Below are 22,596 nucleotides of genomic sequence, written 5' to 3'. Positions count from 1 at the left end.
GGCTGCACGGGGAGACCTGGCTCGGCGTCACGGGGAGCACGGGAGCAGGCTGTCTGCCCCAAGCACCGCTCCCCTCAGACCGACTGCGCCAAAATTTGGGACAGCTGGAGCCAGCGACTGGAGGTGGGACCCTCGGGCCCAAGCGTGAGCGTGGCACTGAGCAGCACCACACCTCGCTTTGTCCAGTGGGGATAGATAGAGAAAAGTCGGGGGGGAATAAAACCACCCTCCCCTGCCCTTTTAAATCAGGACTGAACAGGTTTCTAATTAAAGCAGCACTTAATCATTATTGCTCGGTGAATGCAGGGCTGGTGGGTATTTGATGCAAACAGCGAGTTGGTTGAAACTCTCTCACACCGGCTCCTTCTTTGTCCCTCCGTGAGCCTGGGAATGGGTGTGATCTCCGAGTAGGAGTGTCTCTGCGGTTAAGTAGAGGATTGAATTACGGAACGCTGCTGTTCCCGAGCTGACAAGGTAGCAGAACAGCAAACAAAAGTGCCTTGAAACCAGCTCACCCAAGAGGAGAGAAAGTGCCGGGTTCGGCGGCGAAGGGAGACCTGCGAGGACACTTCCCAGCAAGGTAAGCAGCTCCCCTGCACCCCGCTGGGTTTTATTTCTAAAGGCCAGAACTCTTTGATGTCTTTTGTTCTGTGGGATAGCAAAAAAAAAAAAAAACAACAAAAAAATTAATAGATTTCATGTTTGTTTTTTTTTAAAATCGCTCACCTGGTGTAAGCCGGGATGTCTTTACTGAAAGCAATGAGCCCATCCCAACTAGCACCATTTGGGTGTTATTAACCCCTCTTGATGAGCACCATTCAGGGTTGGAACCAGCAGCTGTCTCAGCTCCCCGAGAACCCGGCCAGTTCGCGATTCAGTTTGGAGGACACATGCTTTTCGTTTAGCTCTCCGCAGAGACTGGCTTTGATTTCGCACAACGAGCAATTAACGGCGCTTTGGTTGGGCCTGGTTTGTTTTACCCTTTGCTGCTGTGGGGATTTGCTTAAAGCTCGCCCGCCTTTGCAGTGCTGTTATGGGTCCAGGCAGCGATGAAAAGTCGTTGCAAGTTCTCATCGATAGGTCTGGTTGTCATCTAATCGATCGATCTGCTCATGGATGAACTCCTGGGCTGTTTTGCTCTGTAAGCACAGAGTGTTTTCTCATCCCCTTCGTTTGAGATGCAAATTGCACTGAGATAAAATTGAGTTGTAATGGAGTTGAGCTGCAGGCGTACTTGCCAGTATTTTTCTTAGGCGTGCCTTTTAACAACATAAATATTTAACACAAAGGAGAACTGATATAAATTAGCGCCTGTGGGAGGTTCGCGCTTATTCAAGGCTACCCCGGCACAGATGTAAACAAAGGTTAGAGCAGCTGAAGCAAACTGGCCCCACAAGAGCAGCGCTTGGAGGGTGAATCACCCAGGTGCTCTTTACACACCGCGGCTAAACGGGCAGATTAGAGCCTGCAAAATAGAGATTAGACAATCAGAGAGCATCGGCCTTCCTTTTCGGTGGAGTATTACCATTCCCTGCTGCGTGGGCTCGGATGCTGGGTGGAAGGAAAGGCAAGGATGGGCTTCAGCCAGTGTCATGCAGATCGGGAAAGCCCTGACCTTCTTCCCTCACCTTCCTCCTAGCAGAGCCAGGTGAGCCTCCCCTCCTCCTCCTCCTCCCTGCATGGACAGGCTGCCCTTTTCCTCCTCCAGCTCCCTTCCCACCAGCGGACATGTAGGTCTCATGACGTTATTTCCTAGGCAGGACTTTAGAGTCATAGAATTGTCTAGGTTGGAAGGGACCCTTCAGGTCATGGAGTCCAACCATTATGACTTTGTGGCAATGGTTGCCAAGGTCTCCCAGCAGGGAGCAAAGGTTTCGTGCCATGGCCACAAGCGGTGTCACCCTGGTTTCCTGCCTTCCCCTGTGTCCTCGGGCTGTGGTTATGCTGAGACAATAAATCCCTGCTCTTGCATAGCCAAATATGCTGAAGATCCTCATGCTGTCTCCTGATCTTTTCCATGGAGCTGCACAAGTTTTCCTGGACTTTAAAAGTACCTTTCCTGCTCTGGACCCCCCGGGGATGTGTGGGACATGTGACATGGAGGAGATGCACCATGAACTCTGACTTCAGGCTAGATCTGTCATGCAGGCTGCTCCTCCAGCAACACCCACGCTGCTGTCGTTCCTCCCCAGGCGAGCAGAAGACCATCTCAGTCACCTGCCCCATGCTTGGAAGATGCTGGGGCTTTGCTCTGTGCCGGGCACGTCCTACTGGACCAAAAGTCTTCCATCAATTTTAATAGAGCTAAATATATGGTAGCCCACTTGGAAGCAGAACCCTGAAATGCCCTGTGCAGCAAAGGGGGGCTCGGGGCACAGAAAAAGCCTCGGTGATACCTTTCTGCTAGCGGCCCAGCTCCATTTTAGCTGCCCCTGAGGAATATACGTGCCACCACCACCCCTCCTCAAGGCTCATCCTTCGTCACAGGGAATGGGCTCTTTTGCAGCCTTCTGAAATTTGCTCTGGGACTGACACGAATCCACGGGTCAGGCTCTCTGTGCATGAAACATCCAACTGCACAAGGAAGGGCTCCAATGTGGACACACCACACCCAAAATGTCTCTGCTGCAGCTCTTTGTTTATTCACACACATTCTGCAACTTCTGTTGGCCCCTCAGAGAAACAGATAGTACAGTCACAAGGAGATACATGCTCCTATGACTCATTAAAACCTCTCTTCTCATGCTCTCCCTTTCCACATAATACAACTCTGGAAATGGGCCTAATTATAATTTATCCTGGACGTTTATACATTTCCACCCATTCTCGGTGTAAAAGGAATGCAGGAAAGGGTCAATATTGTCGCTAAGCCTTTGGCATCCGTCAGTCCAAAAAGTCCTCAGAGATGTAAAGTTAATTTCCAACATCAGATGTTGTGCATTTTCTTCAGTTGTCTTGGATTCCAGGGACCTCTGCTTGAAAAAGGAATCCTACCTCTTGTTGTCTGTCTCTATCTGAGCCTATTCGTGCTTATCTGAGGCTTTGCTGGTTAGAGCAACACTGAAACTTGTTATTACCTTATATCCACGTCAAAGACAGGAGACATAGGGGATGCTAAATTGCATGGTTGACCTCCATCCTGGGCAGTTCCTGTGGAATGAGCTATTCAGAGCCACCGACCTCTCCCACCTAAAAATGTCCTGTTGCCATGCCCGGGGATGAAAGAATAGGTTTCTGGATGGGCCTTTATTTAAAACCATTCTTACAAAAACAGCTGAAAAGGGTAAGAAACAGGCAGCGCTAGAAATTATCTTCTTTTTTTTTGGGTGATGGAGACTATCTAGATACCCACCTTCCCTTTGGGAGGGTGCTAGAGCCTAAATTGTTGTACTTGTTGCTTTCTATGAAATAGCTGTCTGGGTCTGAGCAAATCCCACCCATCCCAGTCTTTCAGACGCCTGAATCCTTTCCCTGTGCTCAGACAAAAGTCCCATTGGCAGCTCCGGGTGCAAAAGGCGGTCCCGGATGAATGACTCTTTCTAAAGCTGTTTGCAGTATTTGCGGGGATGTTTTATTCATTTGGCTTTGCGCAGCTGACGTGCTTCTCTCTCAAAGCTGGCCTTCGTTTCTGCCAAGAGGGGATTGCACGTTCTCCTCGCGTTTGCATGCCGTGGTCCTGCGTGGGCTGGGTTTCAGTTTTTATGCCAGGCGGGTGCCAGACGCACGGCCCCGTGGGCTAGGGCTTTGCTCCGTGCTGTGCCGTGTCAGCGGGGAGCTGTGCTCAGGAGCCCCAGAGCTGGGCAGCACAGGGTTTAGCTCACAAAGTCGTGGTGCACCGACACCATCCATCATACAGCACGTGACACCACAGGGGTGAAGTTACACCTCCTCATTGCCCCATGTCCCTCTGCCCTTCATTCCCAGTATCCACCCCATCTCCATCTGCCTCGTTGTCTCCCCGGATCCCTTTCCTACCACAACAGAGAATAGCCACCGAAAGCCGTCTCAGGAAGGAGACACAACCACGGGTGTCTCTTGAGGGTGGGACGGTGCTCCTCAAGGAGCCATCACTTAAAGTGAAGGGAGGCAGGTGGAGACTGAGCAGCACCCACAAAGTCACAGGAGAACCAAGAGTGACCTCGCAGCCCACCCTGGGTCGGAAGGGCTGGATGAATCGGTGACAAACACACCACGTATGTCGTGCTGAACGCAAGCCTAGAGGATAACACTAGTATGGGTGACTGCTACCAAAAAGACGTGTGTTGCTGCTGTTCCCTTGAGAGAAGACCCCATGAAGGTCTAGTTCTGTTTCAAAGACCTTAAAGCTCATATAAGGCAACTCATACCTTGGCTCAGCACCCTGTCCCAGTGGAAGCCTGGGTCGGGTTGGTTGGTACTTACTTGTTTTGACACAATTTAGGTGTCTTTCAGCAGAAGTGTGTCAGCCAACATACACAAAAAGCGAGCTTTCCTTTGCAGCTCGAGAAACAAACGTTCCCCCTGAATAAATCCATTGCATTTCACTGGCCCAGCGATGGAAATGCGGAGTCCCCTGTGGATCACCATCCTTAGGTCCAGGTCGTTTCATTTGGAATCCGAAATGCAAACCTGTTTTTTTCCAGAAGTCTTGGGTTTCTCTTCCCAAGTTTGATGTCTTACAAGTCTGAATTGGAGCAAAACTGGAACGGTCCCTTCCTTTTGATAGCCAATATTAACCTCAATGCTTTCCATTGGGAAGCCAATGCTGTGGGAACTGGTTCTCCAGTGGTCTGAGTGGACCCAGACCAACACCCCTGCTCCATCACCATGAGAAAAAGTTGAATTAGCAAGGGCTTACTCAGCTGCACTGGTGAAACAGAGGACCAGGGAAAACATCCTCTTTATCTTATACATGTGTGCATATATATGCATGCACACACGTTCTTACAATAAATATAAAGCTGTTATATGCAGTAGCAAAAATCATGAATCTTAGACTTGTTTTTTGAGAAGGATGGGCCAGGTGGGCACTGGTGTTTGGGTTTCGCTGTGGTTTATTTGTGGTATTTGCCTTGTTTCATGGCGACGGATCTGGCAAGCAGGGTCTCGGGGCACGGTGGATGAGACTGAGCTCCCACGGTCTGAGAGGTGAAGGGCAGCGTGGCAAGCTGGGCTCTCCACCCGGTGGGTTGCCCCATAGGCCAAGGGGAGAGGAAGTCCTTCCTGACCAAGAGTCACCCATAGACCCATCATCAGGATGAGGGGATCCACCCAGGGAGAGTCCTCCTCAGACTTAACCGCCTAAAACTAAGACGCCTGAGTGAGGGTCGTTGAATCCCAGCCTCTGACCCCCCTCTCCTAGCCTTGCTCCAGGCTCTTTTAACCCTCCATAGGAAGCAGTGGGCTTTCCCCGGTTTCAGGTGGGAAAATGCCTTCTTTCGAGGGTCTCTCCTCAACCTCCAGTTGTCGCATCCTTCCTGTAAGCTTCTGAAGGGCAGGTGCTCCCCAGGGCTCAGACAGCTCTTGTACCCGTGACCAGGCACGCAGGCTCTCCACTCTGATGTCTCAGCTCTGGTTTTACTTACCTGCAGTCATGAAGTTAAATAGTGGTCTGTTAAAATGCTGATGTGGGAGAGGATCGTAACGTTTTTTTCCTGGATCTTTTCCTGGAGGTGGTGAGTAATTACAAGTTAGTTTCTGAGAATGTTTCTAACCTGAACCACTTCACTGGAAACGAGGAAGAGGAATTAAAATGGCTTCAGCTTTGTTTTCCTTCTACGTCCATCTCCTGCCATCACGGTGGCACGCAGCCCTGCCTTCGGACACAGTGCTGGTCCCGAGCCAGCGATCTCTCCCTTTCACCAGGGCAGAAAGAGCTGAAAGAAAGGAGAGATTTGTTCGTAATGAATTGGCAAACTAGATGCTCGCCTTTCCCTTGGGACGGCTCTGTGCCGTTCCTGACTCAATAACCTCCCGACGAGGAGCCGGAGGTGGAATGGATACCTCTGAAGTTGGTGTGCGCCAAGCTGCATTTTATTATTTGAAAATAATGCAGCTGGCACCACCCCAGGGGCAACGCTGCTGCAAGGGTTTTAGCAGCTTCTTGTGCCACTGTTTTTTCTCTCACGGAGCCTATGAGAGAGGTGAGTTTGCGTCAACAGAGCTTGTTATCGGTCACTGGGACTGATCTCAGGGGGAAGTTACTGCAGCTCAGACTCCTCTGCTGCTTCTGAAAGCTGTGAGTCTAATAGGGCTGCCCTCACCCCGCAGAGATGCTACCTGCCTGGGAGAGCCTGCTGCTTTCAAAGACATCCCGGGGAAGAAGGACTTCCCGGGAAAACAGTCAGTCGGGAGCTGCGTGGGTGCTCTGACCTTCTCTGTAGGACACCCAGGCAAGGACTGCCAGCCTCCGCGTTCAGCCAGCTTTCTCTCCCTTCCCCAGCGCCAGTCACCGCTGAGCACCGGGCTCTGCATCCAGCCTGACGGATGTGGAAACTCAGACTGCGCGGCTTGGGCGTTGGGGTTGGCATTCAGGCGTTCCGAATTAATTGTCAGTACATTGTTCTGAGGTTGTTGAGAACTTTGCTGGGACAATACAGCTCGACCGTTCCCAGGAAAAACAGTCAGTTGTGAAAATTTTAGAGGGAGGATTCAGAAATAGCAGCAGTTTGGGGAAAATCTGCTCCTACAAATCAGTTTCCCAAGACCATCTGCTTGAAGATCAGACTGCTGGAAAGCTACCAGCAGTGAGATAAATAGGAAGGACATAGGAGGTCATAAAGAGAGGTGTAGAGAGATGAGCAAGATTTTCTGGATGGAGCGAGGTGTTGAGCTAGAATTTATGGCAGGTGGAAATGAGGCAGCTGCAGGGACTAGTCTAAATCAGAGGAGATAAATCATGAGCTGCCTGCCCTTCTAAATCAGATGTTCTCTGAGGAATTTGAAGAGACAGATGAGGTACAGAATGAGGGCTGTTGCGACTGGGAGGGTGGTTATTTCCCAGTAACCTGGTATTTCCTTGTGCTCCTTCCTTTTTAAGTAAGAAGCAATGGTAGGTTTGGCGAATTAAAGCCCTTCTGCATGTCCCACAAGGGGCTGAAAGGTAAAGGCTCTCAGCACCCATGGGTTTCTCGGAAAGACTCTGTATACGCTACTAAGTCAGAAATGCTAGAAATGGACAGAGGGTGAAGACACAGGTTGCAGGAAGACACACTAAGCTGAAGTTCTCCTCTTGACAATGCCTGGGATGGTGGTTGGAGATGGGGTAAATTTGCAGGATTCAAGGGAGAGACAGCAACGGGGTCCTGGGGAGACTGGTCGGCTTTTGTCAGGCAGGGCAAACTGGTTATTGCTCATGCAGAACCTGAGAAATGACTTGACTAGGTGGAGCCAGGTTTGTGCGTCCTTCAAATTTACTGAACAGGGAATTCAAACCTCCCCTGGGGTATAGAGCACGTCCAGTTTGAGAGGCTATCAAGAACATAAAGTCATCTCAATGATTCTCTTCACCCCAGGCCCTTAAGTCTTCACTCACAATGACACTGAACAGACTTCAGCATCTCAGTCCTCAGCATCCCAGCCCTTGCCCCATGAACAAAGAACAGAAATGACCAGCTGCTTGTGATGGCAGGTAGCTGTTTGGATGAGACATGATCTGATGACCCCTGGCAGCCATTCGTGGAGAAAGGGAAAACCTGACCATCTGAAGTCCCTTCCTAGCTCCAGAGCCATTGACCCTGAGAAAGTGAGCAAGAAGCTTCTGCACAATCTTCGTTCATCTTGTCTAATGCCCCATCTCAAGTTTTGATCCATCTCCACTTAAGAGAAGACTAAAAAAGCCCTTCAACTCCTTTCATGATCCACACAGATGATTTGGTAGCATGGATAGGGCATCTTTTCTGACCTATGGAGATGGCTCAGTACAGCCCTGAAGCAGGAGGATCAATCCCTGTTATTGCCTTAATGCCAAACCAATGGGAAGGCACAGCTTGCCGAAAGCACAGAACCTGAGCAGGGTCTCACGGTCGTGGACCCCCAGGGAGCCGAGCCCAGAGAGCACACCCTGGCCATTTAGCCATCTCATTTCAAAGACATTAAGTAAAGGCGAGCCTGCCAGCTTCCCTAATAAGCTGTTCCAATATTTAATTGCCCACCGTGATCAGAAATAGCATCTTATTTCAAGGCCTGTTTTATGTAATTTTAGCTGCCAGGCAACAGCTCTTTCCAAGAAGGCTGAAGTGCTCTCTGTGGTCAGCCGTGCGTGTCTGTGCAGAGCCCTCTCCTCGGCACGCTGGCCACACCGAGCTCCTGAACCTGAACCTCACGGGACCTAGGGGAGGAGGAGGTGAGCCGAGCTGTACTTCTTCCTCCTTTGCCACTCCCCAAAAGCCCATATCCCATTCCCTACCTCATGACTGCATCCCAGCACATCCTACATGGGTAATGTGATTCAGCTTCTCTGATTGCAACCCTTCCTGTGATCGTGCAAGAGGACGGGAGCTGTCACCAACACACTCATACACGTATGGAGATGTATGTCACAGGTGCTCTCACTTATGCAAACTTTGCCTGCCTGACAGAAAATTGGAGGAGGATATTATGTGCCTGAGCGTGTGACATAAGAGAGAAGACAAGCCCCCGTCCTGGACCTCTCTACCCGTCGTTTCCATGTGAGATAGCATCATAGAATTATAGAATTGTCTAGGTTGGAAGGGACCTTTCAGAGCATCCAGTCCAACCATCAACCTAACACTGCCAAAACCACCGCTAAACCATGTCCATCAGCATCGCATCTAATTGCCTTTTAAATACCTCCAGGGATGGCGATTTCGCCACTTCCCTGGGCAGCCTGTTCCAATGTTGATAAAAGCCTCTTCTTCTCCTCCTGCAACAGGAAAATAGAAGACAACTTATATCGGTTGAGTGCTGTACTTCTGGGCAGTCACTCGCCGGGGACAGGCATTGTTCAAAGCAGCGGTCCCAGGCCCCAGGGCAACTCAACGCTGAATTTCATTCCTCTGGGCAAAACAAGAGTTAACTGCTGTCCTCTGTGCAAACAGAAAATGGCACCTACTTGGGCCCAGATGCCCGGCTATGATGGAGACAATGAAAGCAATTCAACAGCCCTGGTTTACCTCATCTAATGCCAGTCCAAGTATTCCCAATAATTAGGCCTTTCAGCCTGGAAAGGCTGGAGCCACAGCTGCTTCCTATTTTCCCGAAGCTGTACAGAGCATTAGTCATTTCACTGGGTTTTTTTTTTTATTACCGTGACTACAGCCGAGTAAGCGTGCCGCCAAACCCCAGACAAGCCAAATCAGGCTCAATTCAGAACAAACCCCGTGAGTTTGAAATTCTCTCCTATCCCCCTTCTGAGTCCTTATTTTCCCTCCCCACCCAAACAGCCTGAGTCTGCCTGGAGAAATGTCCTGCGAGGTCTGCTTTCTCAACACGTACCAGGTTGACCAAAACGAAGTAGTGATTGCTGGCACTTCCACCCCAACTGTTACTCATTAACCAATCTTGGGAATGACCTTGACACTTGATTAGTCATCTAGTCCTTCCTGAAGGCAAAGCTTTTCCCCACACTGTGCTGGTTGGAGAGGGGATGGGGATCATATTTAGCAAGGAGGAGTGTTGCTGTGATTTTGGCAGCGTGTGACGGGGGCAGAGACCCATCTGCCCTCACCTACCAGCTTTGTTACTGAGGTCGCGTTAGGGAAGGCTTTGCTTTTACCTCTGGAGGCTCCAGGTTGCCCTGGCTGTGACATTTCAGCCAAGAGACCAGCCACCAACGTTTGGTTTTCAGGTCCTCTGCCCTCACTCAACAGCAGCATTTGCTCGTTGCAGTTTAATTTATAGTGTCTCAACCGAGTGGTGATGCCCCAGCAGAGCAGCTCCAAGACAGCAGTTGTCTTTGCTATGCAGTGGCCACCTCAGCCTGCACTCTTGTCACAAGGTGTGAACTTGTCTCCTCTTTCCATGGTTGTAAGAGTCCCTGGAAATGGTGGAAAATGGGTTAGCTGGCCTTGGAGGTGGAAAATGGGTAGTTGTAAGTTACTAATGTGGGGGTAAAGAGGGGAGCTACAGCTGCTTTAGTGCCTCTCTTCCCCCTTCACAGGTAAAGCTGTGTCTGTACAAGGAAGCAAACATCCATCCCCATAACCAGGTTTTTTTATCCGATGAATCCCTGTCCCAGAGGCAGTTGACTCATGCTTCTTGCCAATTTGTCTTTCACCTGGCGCTGGGCAAAACTGGTTTGATTTAGATAGGAACTGGCCCAGACTCTGCTGTTTAAACCCCACAGTGAACCCAAGGCCTCTTAAGATCCCTTTTTTTCTTCTTTTTAAATTAGAAAAGTTTCTGCCTTTCCTAATTTCAGCACAGATGGGAGGTTTTCACTCCATAAATACTGGATTTTGTGTCTGGGCAGGAGTTGAATTATGGGATCATCTGATTAAAAACCCACATTAAATCATTAATGAAATGAGCTGTCTGATTATATAAGTCATATTCCTATTATTTCTAACTTGGCCACCAGCCGAAAGAAGCTGGAGTCCAAAGAAACAGCCAACCTTGTCTGTGCTTCAGACTTCCCCCATTTTAATGACTAATGAGGAAGGGAGGGACAGCGTTTCCCAGAAAAGCGGGGACCGGTGCTAACAGGCGAGTTTGAGATGGAGAAAGGACCCCCAGGAGATCCAAGATCCCCGATTCGAGTCAAAGAGGTTTGGGTGGGAATCGGTAGAGCGTTGCTGGCTTTCGGAGGGTTTTGTCCAACACAGCTGTCTGCATGTGGAGGAATCTCAGCATCCTTTGGGTTAACTTTCCCGACTGCAGAGGTTGGGATGCTGGGAGACGCAGGAGCCAGCTGTGTCTCACAGCTGGCCAGCTGCCGGTTTCCTGCGCTGTTAGCAGGAGAGCAAGACGCCTGCTGGCTTCCACGGGGAGCAGTGTCACTTGTGCTAAAAAGCTTCATCCCCCCCCACCCCGAATTCTCCTTCGCATACAAACATCTTTAATTGGCTTTGTTTTCAGGTTGTTCCTGTTTTGACGCTGGAAGGAAAAACCGTAAGTAAATTAAAAAGATAGCTGAAGGAAGGCAGCTTCATTTGTGTTTTTTTTTTTAATTTGATAGGGACTTTCCAAATGCCATATTAAAAATAAAGGAAAGGTCTTTTGGTTAAAGATCTGAACTGGGATCTTTTTTTGGCTTCAGTTTCTGATAGCCATGGACTTCACAGTAGATGAGTCAGGACCCCATTCAGAAAAGCATCTAGCTCCTCTGTAGGCACTGAAATATCTTCCTGGATCTGTCTGTTAATCTGTGTGGGTCTCAATTACCTTTCTGGGAATTGAGACGAAATTTGGGGTTTTTTTTTCTCCTTGCTGTTTCTTTCCTTGCCTGGAAGTTACCTGGAGGAACCGAAAAGGAGATGAAGGTTGATGAATGTGCCCCTGATAGGTACATGAGGCCACATGGACTCAGTCTTCCACAGTCCTTCTGATATATCTGTGTTCAGAAAGGAGTGAGCATGTCTGACTCCCGCTACTGAGTGGTGCCAGACTGTGGGTGCCTGCTCAGTTAGCACAGAGGTGCTGGGGCTACAGCCAAAATACCCCCTGGAGGTACTTGCATCTCTACCACCTGTGCAAGGAGCCAGAGTGGCAGCTCTGGGCTGTGGGAGACCTGGATGGAACAATGTTCTTGCCTAGAACAGCAATTTTTGTACTCTTACTTAGTGTGCAAACTCTTCAGAAGAAGGACCATGGCTTCTTGTGACTTTGTGATGCCAAGTGCAGCACAAGACTCCATGCCCTCTTAACATGAGCAACAAACACGCCTTCTGGCAGGGGATCACCTGTCTGTGTTCTTTTCCTCCTTGAGAAGAAGCTTCTTCCATGGCTTTGTGTGATAGCTTCTTTTATTTTTCATCTTGTCGTGGCTCAGTTGTTGTGCCGAGTTGAGGCAGCCACGGCACCGTTCCTTCTCGTAGGCGGTTTCCTACAGCTGAGCAGAGGAGTGTAGGAGAGGCCCTGGCCTACGATCAGTGCAGTCTTTTCATCCAGAGACAGAGAAGAAAATGCAGTCAATCAAGTTGTTGCTGTTGTTTTTTTTAACGTAGTACAATCGTTCAGCCTGTCATGAGCAAATGCAAATCAGGGGAGCGCACTAGTGGAGCAAATCAATGCAAAACGCAGAAATCAGCGAGCTGTGTTTTCTCTCGGAGCTGGGCTTTGATTCGTGAGCAAGACTGACTCATATGGGAACGGCTGATATGGGTCTTGCCCCTGCACAAACACAATCTGTCCCGTGGCCACTCCATCGGAGCCGAGCTGCTCAGGAGGCACCTGCCATGCACCACGGGCCAGCCAGCTCTGCTAGGATATAACCCAGTGTTTTCACATACGTTGTTTTTGGGTTTGATTTGCTTCAGGGAGTTGCCCTGTAAACAAGCTGGGTTCAGAAGTTGCTTCTTGAGCAAAACCTCAGCTATCCAAGCAGTAGGAAGAGGGAGCATAGCTAAGGGTAGTCCTTTTTCCTTTTCACAGATGGTAGGTATGATAAATAGGAGACCTTCACTCACCAGAGGGGTAGCTGGAGATACCAAAACCATCTCAAATGTTCCCAGACACCTTTGTGTGGGCAACTGAAACCTACCTCTTCCCCATACAGGCAACAGAGCCTAGGGAGCTCTGTGTGTAAAGTAGACATCTGGGTCATCCGAGATCACTCCGTGGATCACTCCATATGCCCTCCTCACTGCACTGGTTATGTCTCCATTGACCTTTACAGAGCTGAGAGCCTGGTGCCCTGCCCTGAGATACCTGCAGGTGTCTTAATTTAGAGCTGAAACTTACCCTGAAGTGGAAGGGCTTCATTCCTTGGGCTCCTAGTGCTCAAGGGTGCCTGACCTGACCTGAAGCAGCTGCTCCAGGAGGGCATGGGTCTCCTGGAGGTCCACTGTTGTCTCTGACACCCCTCGTGCCATGGTGGGAACAAAGCAGTACTGATGTCAGGGCCAGCACCCTGGTGAATCCTTTCCACCTATTCAAATGGGGGAAAACTAATCCCACACCAGAACGACGGTATCCTATCCAGTCTTTGCTGGGCTGTGATCCCACACTTTGCTTGGCCCCCCATGAGCATGGACAGCCTGTGAAGGGGAGTTCATCCCACCTAACTGTGGGTAACTACAGCTGTGCTCTTTGTAGTCAGCAGAGAGAGACACTTCAAGGTGTGGATTGTCTGTATTAAACCTCGACTGATGGCAACAGGAACCAACCTGACTAGCACACTTACTGTTGTATCCAATTATATAGTAATTTTGTTTTTTCTTCTTCCTTTCCCTTCTAGCTCAGACTGCAGGATGACAGACGGTGACACAAATCTCCCAACTATCGAGAGAAAGCTGGGACTGCAGATATGGGGCATAGAGGTATGACAAGAGGCAATGATGGCATATGGCCTTTGCAAATGTTTGTGTGTGTGTGTATGTTTCAAGAAAGAGATATTCTTGAAGTAGTCTGGGTGGGAAAAGAAGGTCTTACGGATAAGATGCAGTGGGAAACAGGAGACCCAATCTCTGGCAATGCAACTTTCAACGTGTTGTTGCTTTGTTTTCCTGCTCTGTAAAACAGGGATAATATTGAGTAAGGAAACATGAATGTGGTGGGACAGAACCTGTTCCTCCAGCACTGGAGGCTTTCTTACCCACTTTGGCAACCAATGCAAGGCAGCTTTAGCACACCAGAAATTAGTTCCCTGTTTCACCAAGAAGAGGGCTTGTGTATAGGTAACCTTAGTCTATACCAGCAGCTGCTATGGGGAAGCATCCATTTTTGCAGCAAAGGCATCCCATGGAGTCTGTTTGCACTTCATCCTTGTCTTTCCCACTCTGATCAATGGATCACTGCAAAGAGAGATACTGCCGCCTGCAAGGTCACCTTCTGCTTGTGGTGGTATTTGATTTTGTACTGGAGCCAGGCTGTGCTCAATTCTGCCTTTTTCTGGCCCAATTCTCCAAGAACATTAACCTGCAATGAGAGGGGGCATAGCCTGAGGTGCAGAGTCCACTCAGGGGAGCAGTGGGAAGGGGCTCCAACACGTCTCCAAGTGGTGGTGGCCCTCTGCAAGTCCCAGCTATGTTCCAAACATCACAGGGTTGTTGCCTTTCCATTTCTCTCCAAAGCACTGTACTAAGCTTCTTTCCAGAGGATCTGTAATTAGAGACGTGTCGGGTTCACAAGGGTCAAGCTGGTATGCTGGGAAACAAGTTAGGCCACCAGAAGAATGTGTGTCTCTAATTCCAGGGAACCACAGAGCCAATTCAAGCTCAGGAGCTGTGTGCGTACTGGTGGGTGGCGCATCCAGGCACCTGTGCTGGGCAGGCATGGTTGGTTAATTGTGCACTTGTACCAGATGATGTGTGCAATTAGGGTCTGGAGAGGTGGAGGGACATATCAGTTTCCTCAAGTCTGTCTCTTCTCAGCACTGCTAGTTGCTACGAATCCCTGGCAAAGTGGTTATCCTAACAAAGCTCCAAAAGTTATCCTTGAAGTTGCAGGTACTGAGTAAAAACCGTGACCCAAAACTGAACCTAGGATGAGATGTGCTCACTCCCTGGGAAATTCCCTACAAAAGCAAGTTCTGGAGCACTTCAGCCTGACCTCCAGGTCATCTTGCTGTAGAGCTACCCGATTGCAGGAGGGCAAGGAGACTAAAAAACACTGGTCAATCTGTCCAAGGAGCATTATCATTTATCATTTGCCCCTTCTCACCCCTTAGTACTTTCGGGATTTCCCCCAGAAGTGGCTTTTCCTAGCATAGAAGCACAGCCCTGGTTCTTCCTCCTCCAAACCCTGCTTGTCACCTTAGTGTTTCATGCACCCCAGCCGTCCTGTTTCGCACACATCAGCTTCTGGCTCTGAAGTTCAAGCAATGACCCAAATGCTCATTTCCTTACAGAATATGAAGATGGTTCCTGTACCTGAAAAGGCTTATGGGACGTTCTTTGAAGGGGACTGTTATATAGTTCTGCACGTAAGTAAGGCTATCAGGCATCGGTCTCTGGGTAGGCAAGTGGTTCAAACCTTTTTGTTTAGCTCTGACTTGGACGCTGGGTATCCTCACTGCTGAGAGCAGCACTGTGGGTAAAAGTGGTTGGGCGTATGCGTTCACCATCTAATCACGCACCTGAATTTAATGTGGCTGTTGCAATAAGACTGTGTTTAGTAAATTAGAACTCCAGAGGAACTGTTAACTTAGTAATTCATTAAAATTATTTGTTTTCTAATCAACTGAATCATGTCCAGACTTGGCAAAATGACCAGTACATTCCTGAGAAACTAAATCAAGGTCTACCTTTGCATGACTTAAGGGAGTCTTCTGGGGGCGTGAGGGGTGGTTGACTGGAGGGTCTTGTTTACAGCAGGTGGCGTGGGTTGTGTACCACTTATTCAGTGTCACAGAGGCTCTGCAGCCCTTCTCATGTCCCCATTAAGACGCTTCATCTGTCTAGACCTCCATGCAATTTGGTCTAGGCTTACTTGCAACAGGCTGAACCCGAGCTAGCTAGAAGCATGAGGAACTTCTGCGAACCAACTCTACTGTATGGGCTGTACAAAGTGCCTTGTGTTCCCAAAGCTCTGTGGGAGGATGATTGCACTCAGCTCCCAGACTTCGTTCCAAATCTCTTCATCTGCATAGAGCAACCCAAGCCCCATTGCATCAAACAACATCCATACAGCGGAAACCAGAAGCATTTCCCACTTCCTGGGTCTAAGTGTCCCTCCTGCAAACATCTTCATCAGTCAAGAGACACCAGAGCCTCCATTATTCCATGATAAACAAATCCACATCCTCTGTATGTGAATCCGGGAAAGCAGGCTGGGATAGCGACACAGAATGAGTCTTCTGCTCTAATTCCCCATCCATATGCCTTTAAGCTACTTTTTGGGTGCTTTTGGCGAATCAGTTTGGTAGCGGCCACCCAAAGGCATGCTTAGAGGAGAATATGAGTGTCCTTGCAAGCAGTTGACTCCAGATACCACTATAGATTTTGACGCTCAGCTTATGTTGCAGTAGCTTCCCCAAGTAGAAAAGCATTTAATCAGCCCACTACTCTCCTCCCCCCCGCCCTGCAGATGGGAGGGTAAAAATACCAATCTTTGCATTCTGCATCTTGACTGGAGGCTCTCCAAACAAAGGCAGTCCACAGAACAATGGGACTTTGATCATCTTCAATAACAGCGTATTAAATTGAGCGTTTTTTGCAACAAATTAATTAGCTGTGCCTGGAGGAACTGAGCTGTATTTTATTCAAGTTTTTCTAGCGTGTTTCGCTGTGGTATCGCTGCACAAAGCAAATAAACAGAGCTTAGTGTCAAATCCAGTTTATAAAATGAGCTTTTATTACCTTTCCCAGGTGTCCATGATAGGGTTTAACACAGTAGGTGCTGAAAAATAACTGGCACAGCTCACATAACGATAAGCACACCTGTTCTCAGATCGCTCGCCTCCTCTTTCTAGGCTATTGGGTTTTTCTGTAGTAAGATGAATCACAGCATGCACACACAGGCTCGGCTTCATTTGGAGTTAAGTCTGTTTTGCAAGTCAGCAGGAATTCAGAGGCAGTTTGCGTTACTACGTAGTGTGATGTGAGGAAGAGAAAGGGAAAGAAAGGATCGTATATCCAGGCAAATAAATAGCAGTGTACATTACATTTAGAAAGGAGATCTATGAGAAGAGTCTCCTTTAAGTTTTAATATCAAAGTCTACAAAGGTAGGACAGGTTGAGCGCATTAATTTTTGTAACCGCATGGGTGTTCAGTTTTCCTTGATAGCAAGAGTTATAAAAACACACAAGACACAAACATCCTTCAGTGCAGTGTTCTCCCAAATCAGGTCCCTGGCTCCGGGCTGAGCTCCCAGGGAGTATCCTAAGGCTCCATCTTGTCTCCCCATACCCAGGAGAAAGGCAGAACAGGGAAAGGTCTCCATGGTCACTTGGTTTTGCCAGGTCTCCCTGGCCAGTCATATTATTTGAAACACACATATGGGCTATGTCTTCATCCTGACTTGTCTTTCCCGCCTCTTCCAGACCAAAAGAACCTCTCGCGGCTCCACTGTGGATTTGCATTACTGGATTGGCAAGGACTCATCTCAGGATGAGCAAGGTGCTGCGGCCATGTACGTCACCCAGCTGGACAATGTGCTCAGGGGGAGCCCCGTGCAGCACCGGGAAGTGCAGGGACATGAGTCTGAGACCTTCCAAAGCTATTTCCGCAATGGCATTATGTGAGTAGCGTAAAATACCCCACAACGAGCTGGGTCATGGCCCCTGGGGTTCCCTCTGCTTCTCTCCATAGAATCATAGAATCTTCATGGTTGGAAAGGACCTTTGAGATCATCGAGTCCAACGAAACAACCTACAATCTCTGCCACTAGAGCATGCCCTGAAGTGCCACATCTAGACGTTTCTTAAACACCTCTAGGGATGGTGCTTCTCAGAGCCATCAACGTTTCAAATATCTGAAAAACGTGGATCAGCACTGAATTTGGTCAACATTCAGAAGGAAAATTTCCCTTTTTGAAAAAAATTAGTTACAAGCATTGGGACTGGAACCGAGTCATTCTGTTCTACTGGTCGTTTTCCCAGATATTTGCTATAAATGCATCTTAATCTCCCTTTTGTTCACCCTAAGGTCTTCCTTCCTCTCCTCCACATGCTTTAGATTAATATGCCCATTCAGAGCACTTCAGACTAATATCCACCTTGAAAAGAAGTGCCGATTTGGCTCACACTGGGAGAAATATTCCTGCAGTGGAAGCAAAGTTTGACTCTAAACTTTGGCCATCTAAAATTGGGTTGAATACAACCCTGTGGTCGTGGTTCCCTTTTGGGTCTTTCAAAGGTGACTCCAATGTCTGTCTTCCAGGAGGACCTTCACTGGCAATAAACAGCCTAAGTGCCTTTCTTTTAAACCGCTGAAGAAAACTCAGATGAAAACCCATCCTTGGTTAATACCCTCTATCCCAGCCTGTTTTTTTTATACCTCTGTATTGTGCATCTCTATAACCTCTCATGAGTTTCCTCAGGACTTTTGCAAGACAAAAAAGTGCTTTTATCCTCATCTTAAAGGTAAGTAAGGGCCAATGACGGACTAGAATTCAGACCTCCAAAAGTGTGTAGGTCTGGAAATCTATTTGGAAACCGATCTGCCTGTGAACTCAGTATGAGTTAGACATCATCTTGGTCTAAACCACATGCCTAAGGTCAAACAGGAAGTCTGAGGCAGAATGAGAAATTAAAGCAGGCTCTTTCCACAACTTGGCAGGTGGACAAATCACCAGAGCGTCCTTCTTGGATATATTCAACTAGGCCAAACAAGTCTGTATTACTGTGAATCACTCACACAGCTGACCATGTTTGTCAATCTTCTTACAAGCTATGATAAAATACACATATTACCCATATGGCAAAAACTATACAAATTTCAGCAATTATCTGTTTCCCACAAATGGCAATTACATCATGTCAATTATTACCGTAAGGCCTGAAGAATGAACATTGGATCTGTCTTCTAATATGGTCTAGGATACTTGGAAGTGGGTTAGACTTGTTCAAAAAACATTAAAAAGGCTCCAGGAATTCCTTTGGGGACTGTGTCCTCTGAGGATGTGATTGTGTCTTCCTTGCAAAGTTGCAGGGAAAGGAGAGGATGGCATCATGTGGTGAGGCCACAGCAGTGCTAACAGCAGCTATTGCAAAGTCTGTGTTCAAAGATGGAAGGACAACAAAACTGATAGATTAAATCTGAGAGAAAAGCAATGTCCTGTACCTGTTTACGATAGCATTTTGTTCTGCTTATGGCAACAATTTCCTATCTAAGCTACTTTTAATAGAATAACTATTTTGAACAAAAGCAAATTTTAGCAAAAAGTCCATTTTCTGCAAAATATGTTTCATTTTTTAATTGAGTGTTTATGGAATATTTCAATTCTGAGATGCCACTGACATGGTTAATAGGATTTTCTGTTTGATTGTGTTATGTTTCCACTGCCATCCCTCACCTGCCTGTTGATCTACACACCTTCTCCCAAGATCACAACAGCAACACAACACCCATAACAGGCAGATGGACACTGTGAGGAGTCATGGTTTGACCAGGGACCATGAACAGTAGAGTGAGGCAACACAGCATTTGACATTCCATTTTTAGGACTTTGAGATTATATTGGATCTAGATTTTTCAGTTGTCACCAAAAGCTTGAGATGTTCTCAGAAGATAAAGGGGAAGGTATCTTCTAACCAGCTCTAACTCTTTACTCCCTGCTACACAACAGCTACAAGAAGGGAGGAGTGGCTTCAGGATTTAAGCACGTGGAGACTAATATGTACAACATCAAGCGTCTTCTTCATGTCAAGGGGAAGAAGCACGTGTCAGCCACAGAGGTAAGAAGAAGAGCCCTTTCTCCTTACGAATCATATCTCCTTGCCTCTCCTCCTACACCCTTTTTCGACCAGCTTTGCCTGCTAGATAGCTCATCTCTGCTCAAGAGATGCTGCTCCACTACAGCATCAGTTTCAAGACCTGGCTCAGGGGTTTGGTATTACCATGAGAGAAGCCGTTGGGCTCAGTGAATAGCTGAGTGCTAGAAAAACGAGCGTGTCATTGCAGACCAGTTCTTACATCCCCAGGGGCAAGTTCGCAATGGCTGTGCCTTGTCTCCTGCAGCTCTTGTTGTCCCCCACCATCTGCCAAATGCTTTCATTTCCTCGTGACAGGTAGCGCTTTCCTGGGACAGTTTCAATAAGGGTGATGTTTTCTTGCTGGACCTTGGGAAAGTGCTGATTCAGTGGAACGGACCCAACTGCAGCATTGCTGAGAAATCCAGGGTGAGTACAGGAAAAAACCCCTCAGTTTACCAATGGTATTTTTTGATGCTGGGAGGGGGGAAAAACAGAGAAACAGCGCTCAGTGTTTGCACAGTGAAAATGTCAGTAAAACGACCAACACGCAGATGAACAGAGGAAATCATGACAAATCATCTACTTCTCCATCTGCTGATATCAGAGGCCCAGGGAAATTCAGAGCTGGCCTCAGCTCGGGTTTCACGAGCAGCTGTGGGCACATCAATAGCTGCATCTCCAGAAAGGCATCCAGCTCCCTCTGGAGAGGTCCATCTGCATCCCTCTGTGCCCCGTATGCATGACATGGGACTAAAAGGCAGCAGCGGCACCAGTAGTTTTAGCTGCAGTAGCTACCCCATTGGTAGATGAATTTTTATTTTTTTTTTGCAGTATCAGAGGGAATTCCAGCTTGGTCAGTATGAGACAAGCAGGAACATGTAACCCAGGAGCTGCTAGGTCAGATCTATAGCTCTTAAGGCACTTTTTGAAAAGGTGTCATTATCTTTATTTTCCTTACAGAGGAACCGAGACACAGAGATGTAATAAAGCAAGATATTATCAAGGTGTCATCAGCAAAGTTGATGGCCAACCTCATAGCCAGTCATTGTACACATTAAAAGGCAGGTGGGTCTGCTCTTCATGTGGTGGCACCTGATGAGCCAGGAGAGGGGGAAGCTTCACAGGGAATGCAGTTTTCCAGGACACGATGGTGAGGGGAGAAAATCAAACGGAGGGTGAAGAAAAGACAAAGAAACCCTCAGGACACAAAGGAGGGGGAGCAGGTAGAGGGAAGCCTGCTCTGAGGAACAGGCCATAGTTCTCAGGCCTGGAGATCGAGCAGGTCATTTCCTAGGTCTAACAAAGAGGGGACCCTTTTAAATCATTGCAGTAAGAGTCATGGAAAGAAAGAATTCAATGGAAAATGGAGATTTCAGCCTAATTAGTTGCTTGGCATCTCACGCTGCTTTCTTCGCAGAAAACATCCCCTGTTTTTGAATATTTGAAACATTTAAATGTAAAATGTCACCACGGGGCGCCCAGGGTCCTGCAGCTCCTCAGCGTCCATCCCTGTTGTCCTCAGCATGCGTGCGTCCCTCTCCCAGACCACCTCAGAAGATCATTGGACCTGCTTATGTGCAGTCGCACATAGGCAACACCTGTTGTGGCTACCGTGCGCCTGTGCCCTGCGGGAGCAAGCACCAGGAGCAACTGTAATAAGCAGTATTTTCCTGAGAGTTAGTTAATAAGTAGGCATTATAGGCACATCCCTTTTTTTAATAGCTAAATTTGGAGGACACTAGAAACTTCAGAGACTTGTGGTCGTCTGGCTTGGACTATTGGTGCTCAGTCATTGCTCTAGGTCTGAGGCTTGTGGAAGTCACTGTCTGGATCAGGACTTACCCCCTGGTGATCCTTGTTGCAGGGTCTCGCGCTGGCTCGCAGCATCAGGGACAGCGAAAGAGGCGGCCGCGCTCAAATCGGCATCATTGACAACGAGAAGGACTCCCCAGACCTCATGCAGATCATGAAGATGGTGCTGGGTGAGAGGCGCGGGGAGCTCCGAGACGCCATCCCAGATGCGAAAGCAGATGAGCTGCAGAAGGCGAATGTCCGGCTCTACCAGTAAGTCTGGGGATGGGCGCCAAGCCCCGTCCTTTCTCACAGCGGGCACTGTATAGCCTGACTCCAATCCGTGACTCTGTCTTTCAGTGTCTATGAGAAGGACAACGACCTGGTGGTACAGGAGATAGCCACCCGGCCCCTGACACAGGATCTGCTCCAGCATGAGGTGAGAGAAAGCCTTCAGCCCTTACAGTGAGAAAAGGATGCTGTGGCTTGCTTTATTTTCATCCGAGCACCTGTTTTAATGGGGCACCCCATTTCCTGAAAACTATCAGCCCTCCCATCCTTCATTTTGTCAGGTGTCCTCTGAAAACAGGACAGCTTGGCCCTGCTACAGCCTCAGTGGCTGGAGGTAGGTGGTGCGTTGAAGCTGCTCTAACGAGAGATGGCAAATCAACCTTCTCAACCAAGGGTGATATTAGCTTGGCAATCAGATTCAAGGAGAGCTGTGGGCCAGGAATAAATTCCAGATGGAAATAAGTCTTCTTAATACCTGATGTTCTGGGACAGCCCTCCATCTGCCGAATTCAGAGCAAATAAATGCTCTGCTCACAAAATCATGAAGATATGTTTTTCTGCTGTAGCAAGTGACTGCTCTGTGACCCACCCTGGAAGGACATTCCTTACAGACCCTCTGTCCAAAGGCTTTCAAAAAACAGAGGCTTTCCTAATACTGGTGGAGAATTGCTCATCCTTAATTTTCTGCAGTGCAAACCAGCTTATTCCAAACCAGCGTTGCACTGGAAGGCTCCAGCTCCCTTATTCACGCTGGTGTCAGCCTCGTTAAAGCTCAGTCTCCTTTTACAGGCATGGGAAGCTTTTGCTTTTCTTGTCAAAGCTCACTGTGAAAAACGAGAAGCCTTTGGTCACCCAGCGGGTTGTGAGTTTGGAGCACCAGCTCTCTGCGGCGGAGACAGGCTGCCTGGCAGCCATCTCATCCCGCTTGGGTTCGGGATCCTACCGCGTTCACAAGGATGCAATGCTTTTAGCTCCAGACTGGGGACACAAAAGAGTCATACGGAAGATGTCTAACTTGAATTTTTCCTGCTCCTTTAGTAGCAGATTTGGCATAAATGAG

At 48.3% G+C, this 22,596-nt stretch overlaps 1 protein-coding gene across 2 annotated transcripts in view; it reads left to right on the top strand.

Moving 5' to 3' along the window:
• VILL (villin like) overlaps nucleotides 1–22,596 on the top strand; it is a 38,876-nt gene continuing 16,280 nt past the window's right edge. The window contains exons 1-9 of one of the 2 annotated variants that reach the window (XM_054192293.1): nucleotides 1–296; nucleotides 384–580; nucleotides 13,337–13,418; nucleotides 14,948–15,022; nucleotides 17,082–17,278; nucleotides 19,328–19,436; nucleotides 19,770–19,880; nucleotides 21,319–21,518; nucleotides 21,606–21,684. In XM_054192293.1, the coding sequence (XP_054048268.1) occupies nucleotides 13,350–13,418; nucleotides 14,948–15,022; nucleotides 17,082–17,278; nucleotides 19,328–19,436; nucleotides 19,770–19,880; nucleotides 21,319–21,518; nucleotides 21,606–21,684 (840 nt within the window). In that variant the 5' untranslated portion in view covers nucleotides 1–296; nucleotides 384–580; nucleotides 13,337–13,349. Of the gene's footprint in view, nucleotides 297–383; nucleotides 581–13,336; nucleotides 13,419–14,947; nucleotides 15,023–17,081; nucleotides 17,279–19,327; nucleotides 19,437–19,769; nucleotides 19,881–21,318; nucleotides 21,519–21,605; nucleotides 21,685–22,596 lie in introns of those variants that run through there. The other variant, XM_054192294.1, reaches the window with a different exon arrangement.

Source organism: Rissa tridactyla, chromosome 2 (genome assembly GCF_028500815.1).
Source record: "Rissa tridactyla isolate bRisTri1 chromosome 2, bRisTri1.patW.cur.20221130, whole genome shotgun sequence".
NCBI lineage: Eukaryota > Metazoa > Chordata > Aves > Charadriiformes > Laridae > Rissa > Rissa tridactyla.
Note: the sequence above shows the minus strand (reverse complement) of the source record. Positions and strands in the feature narration are given on the sequence as shown.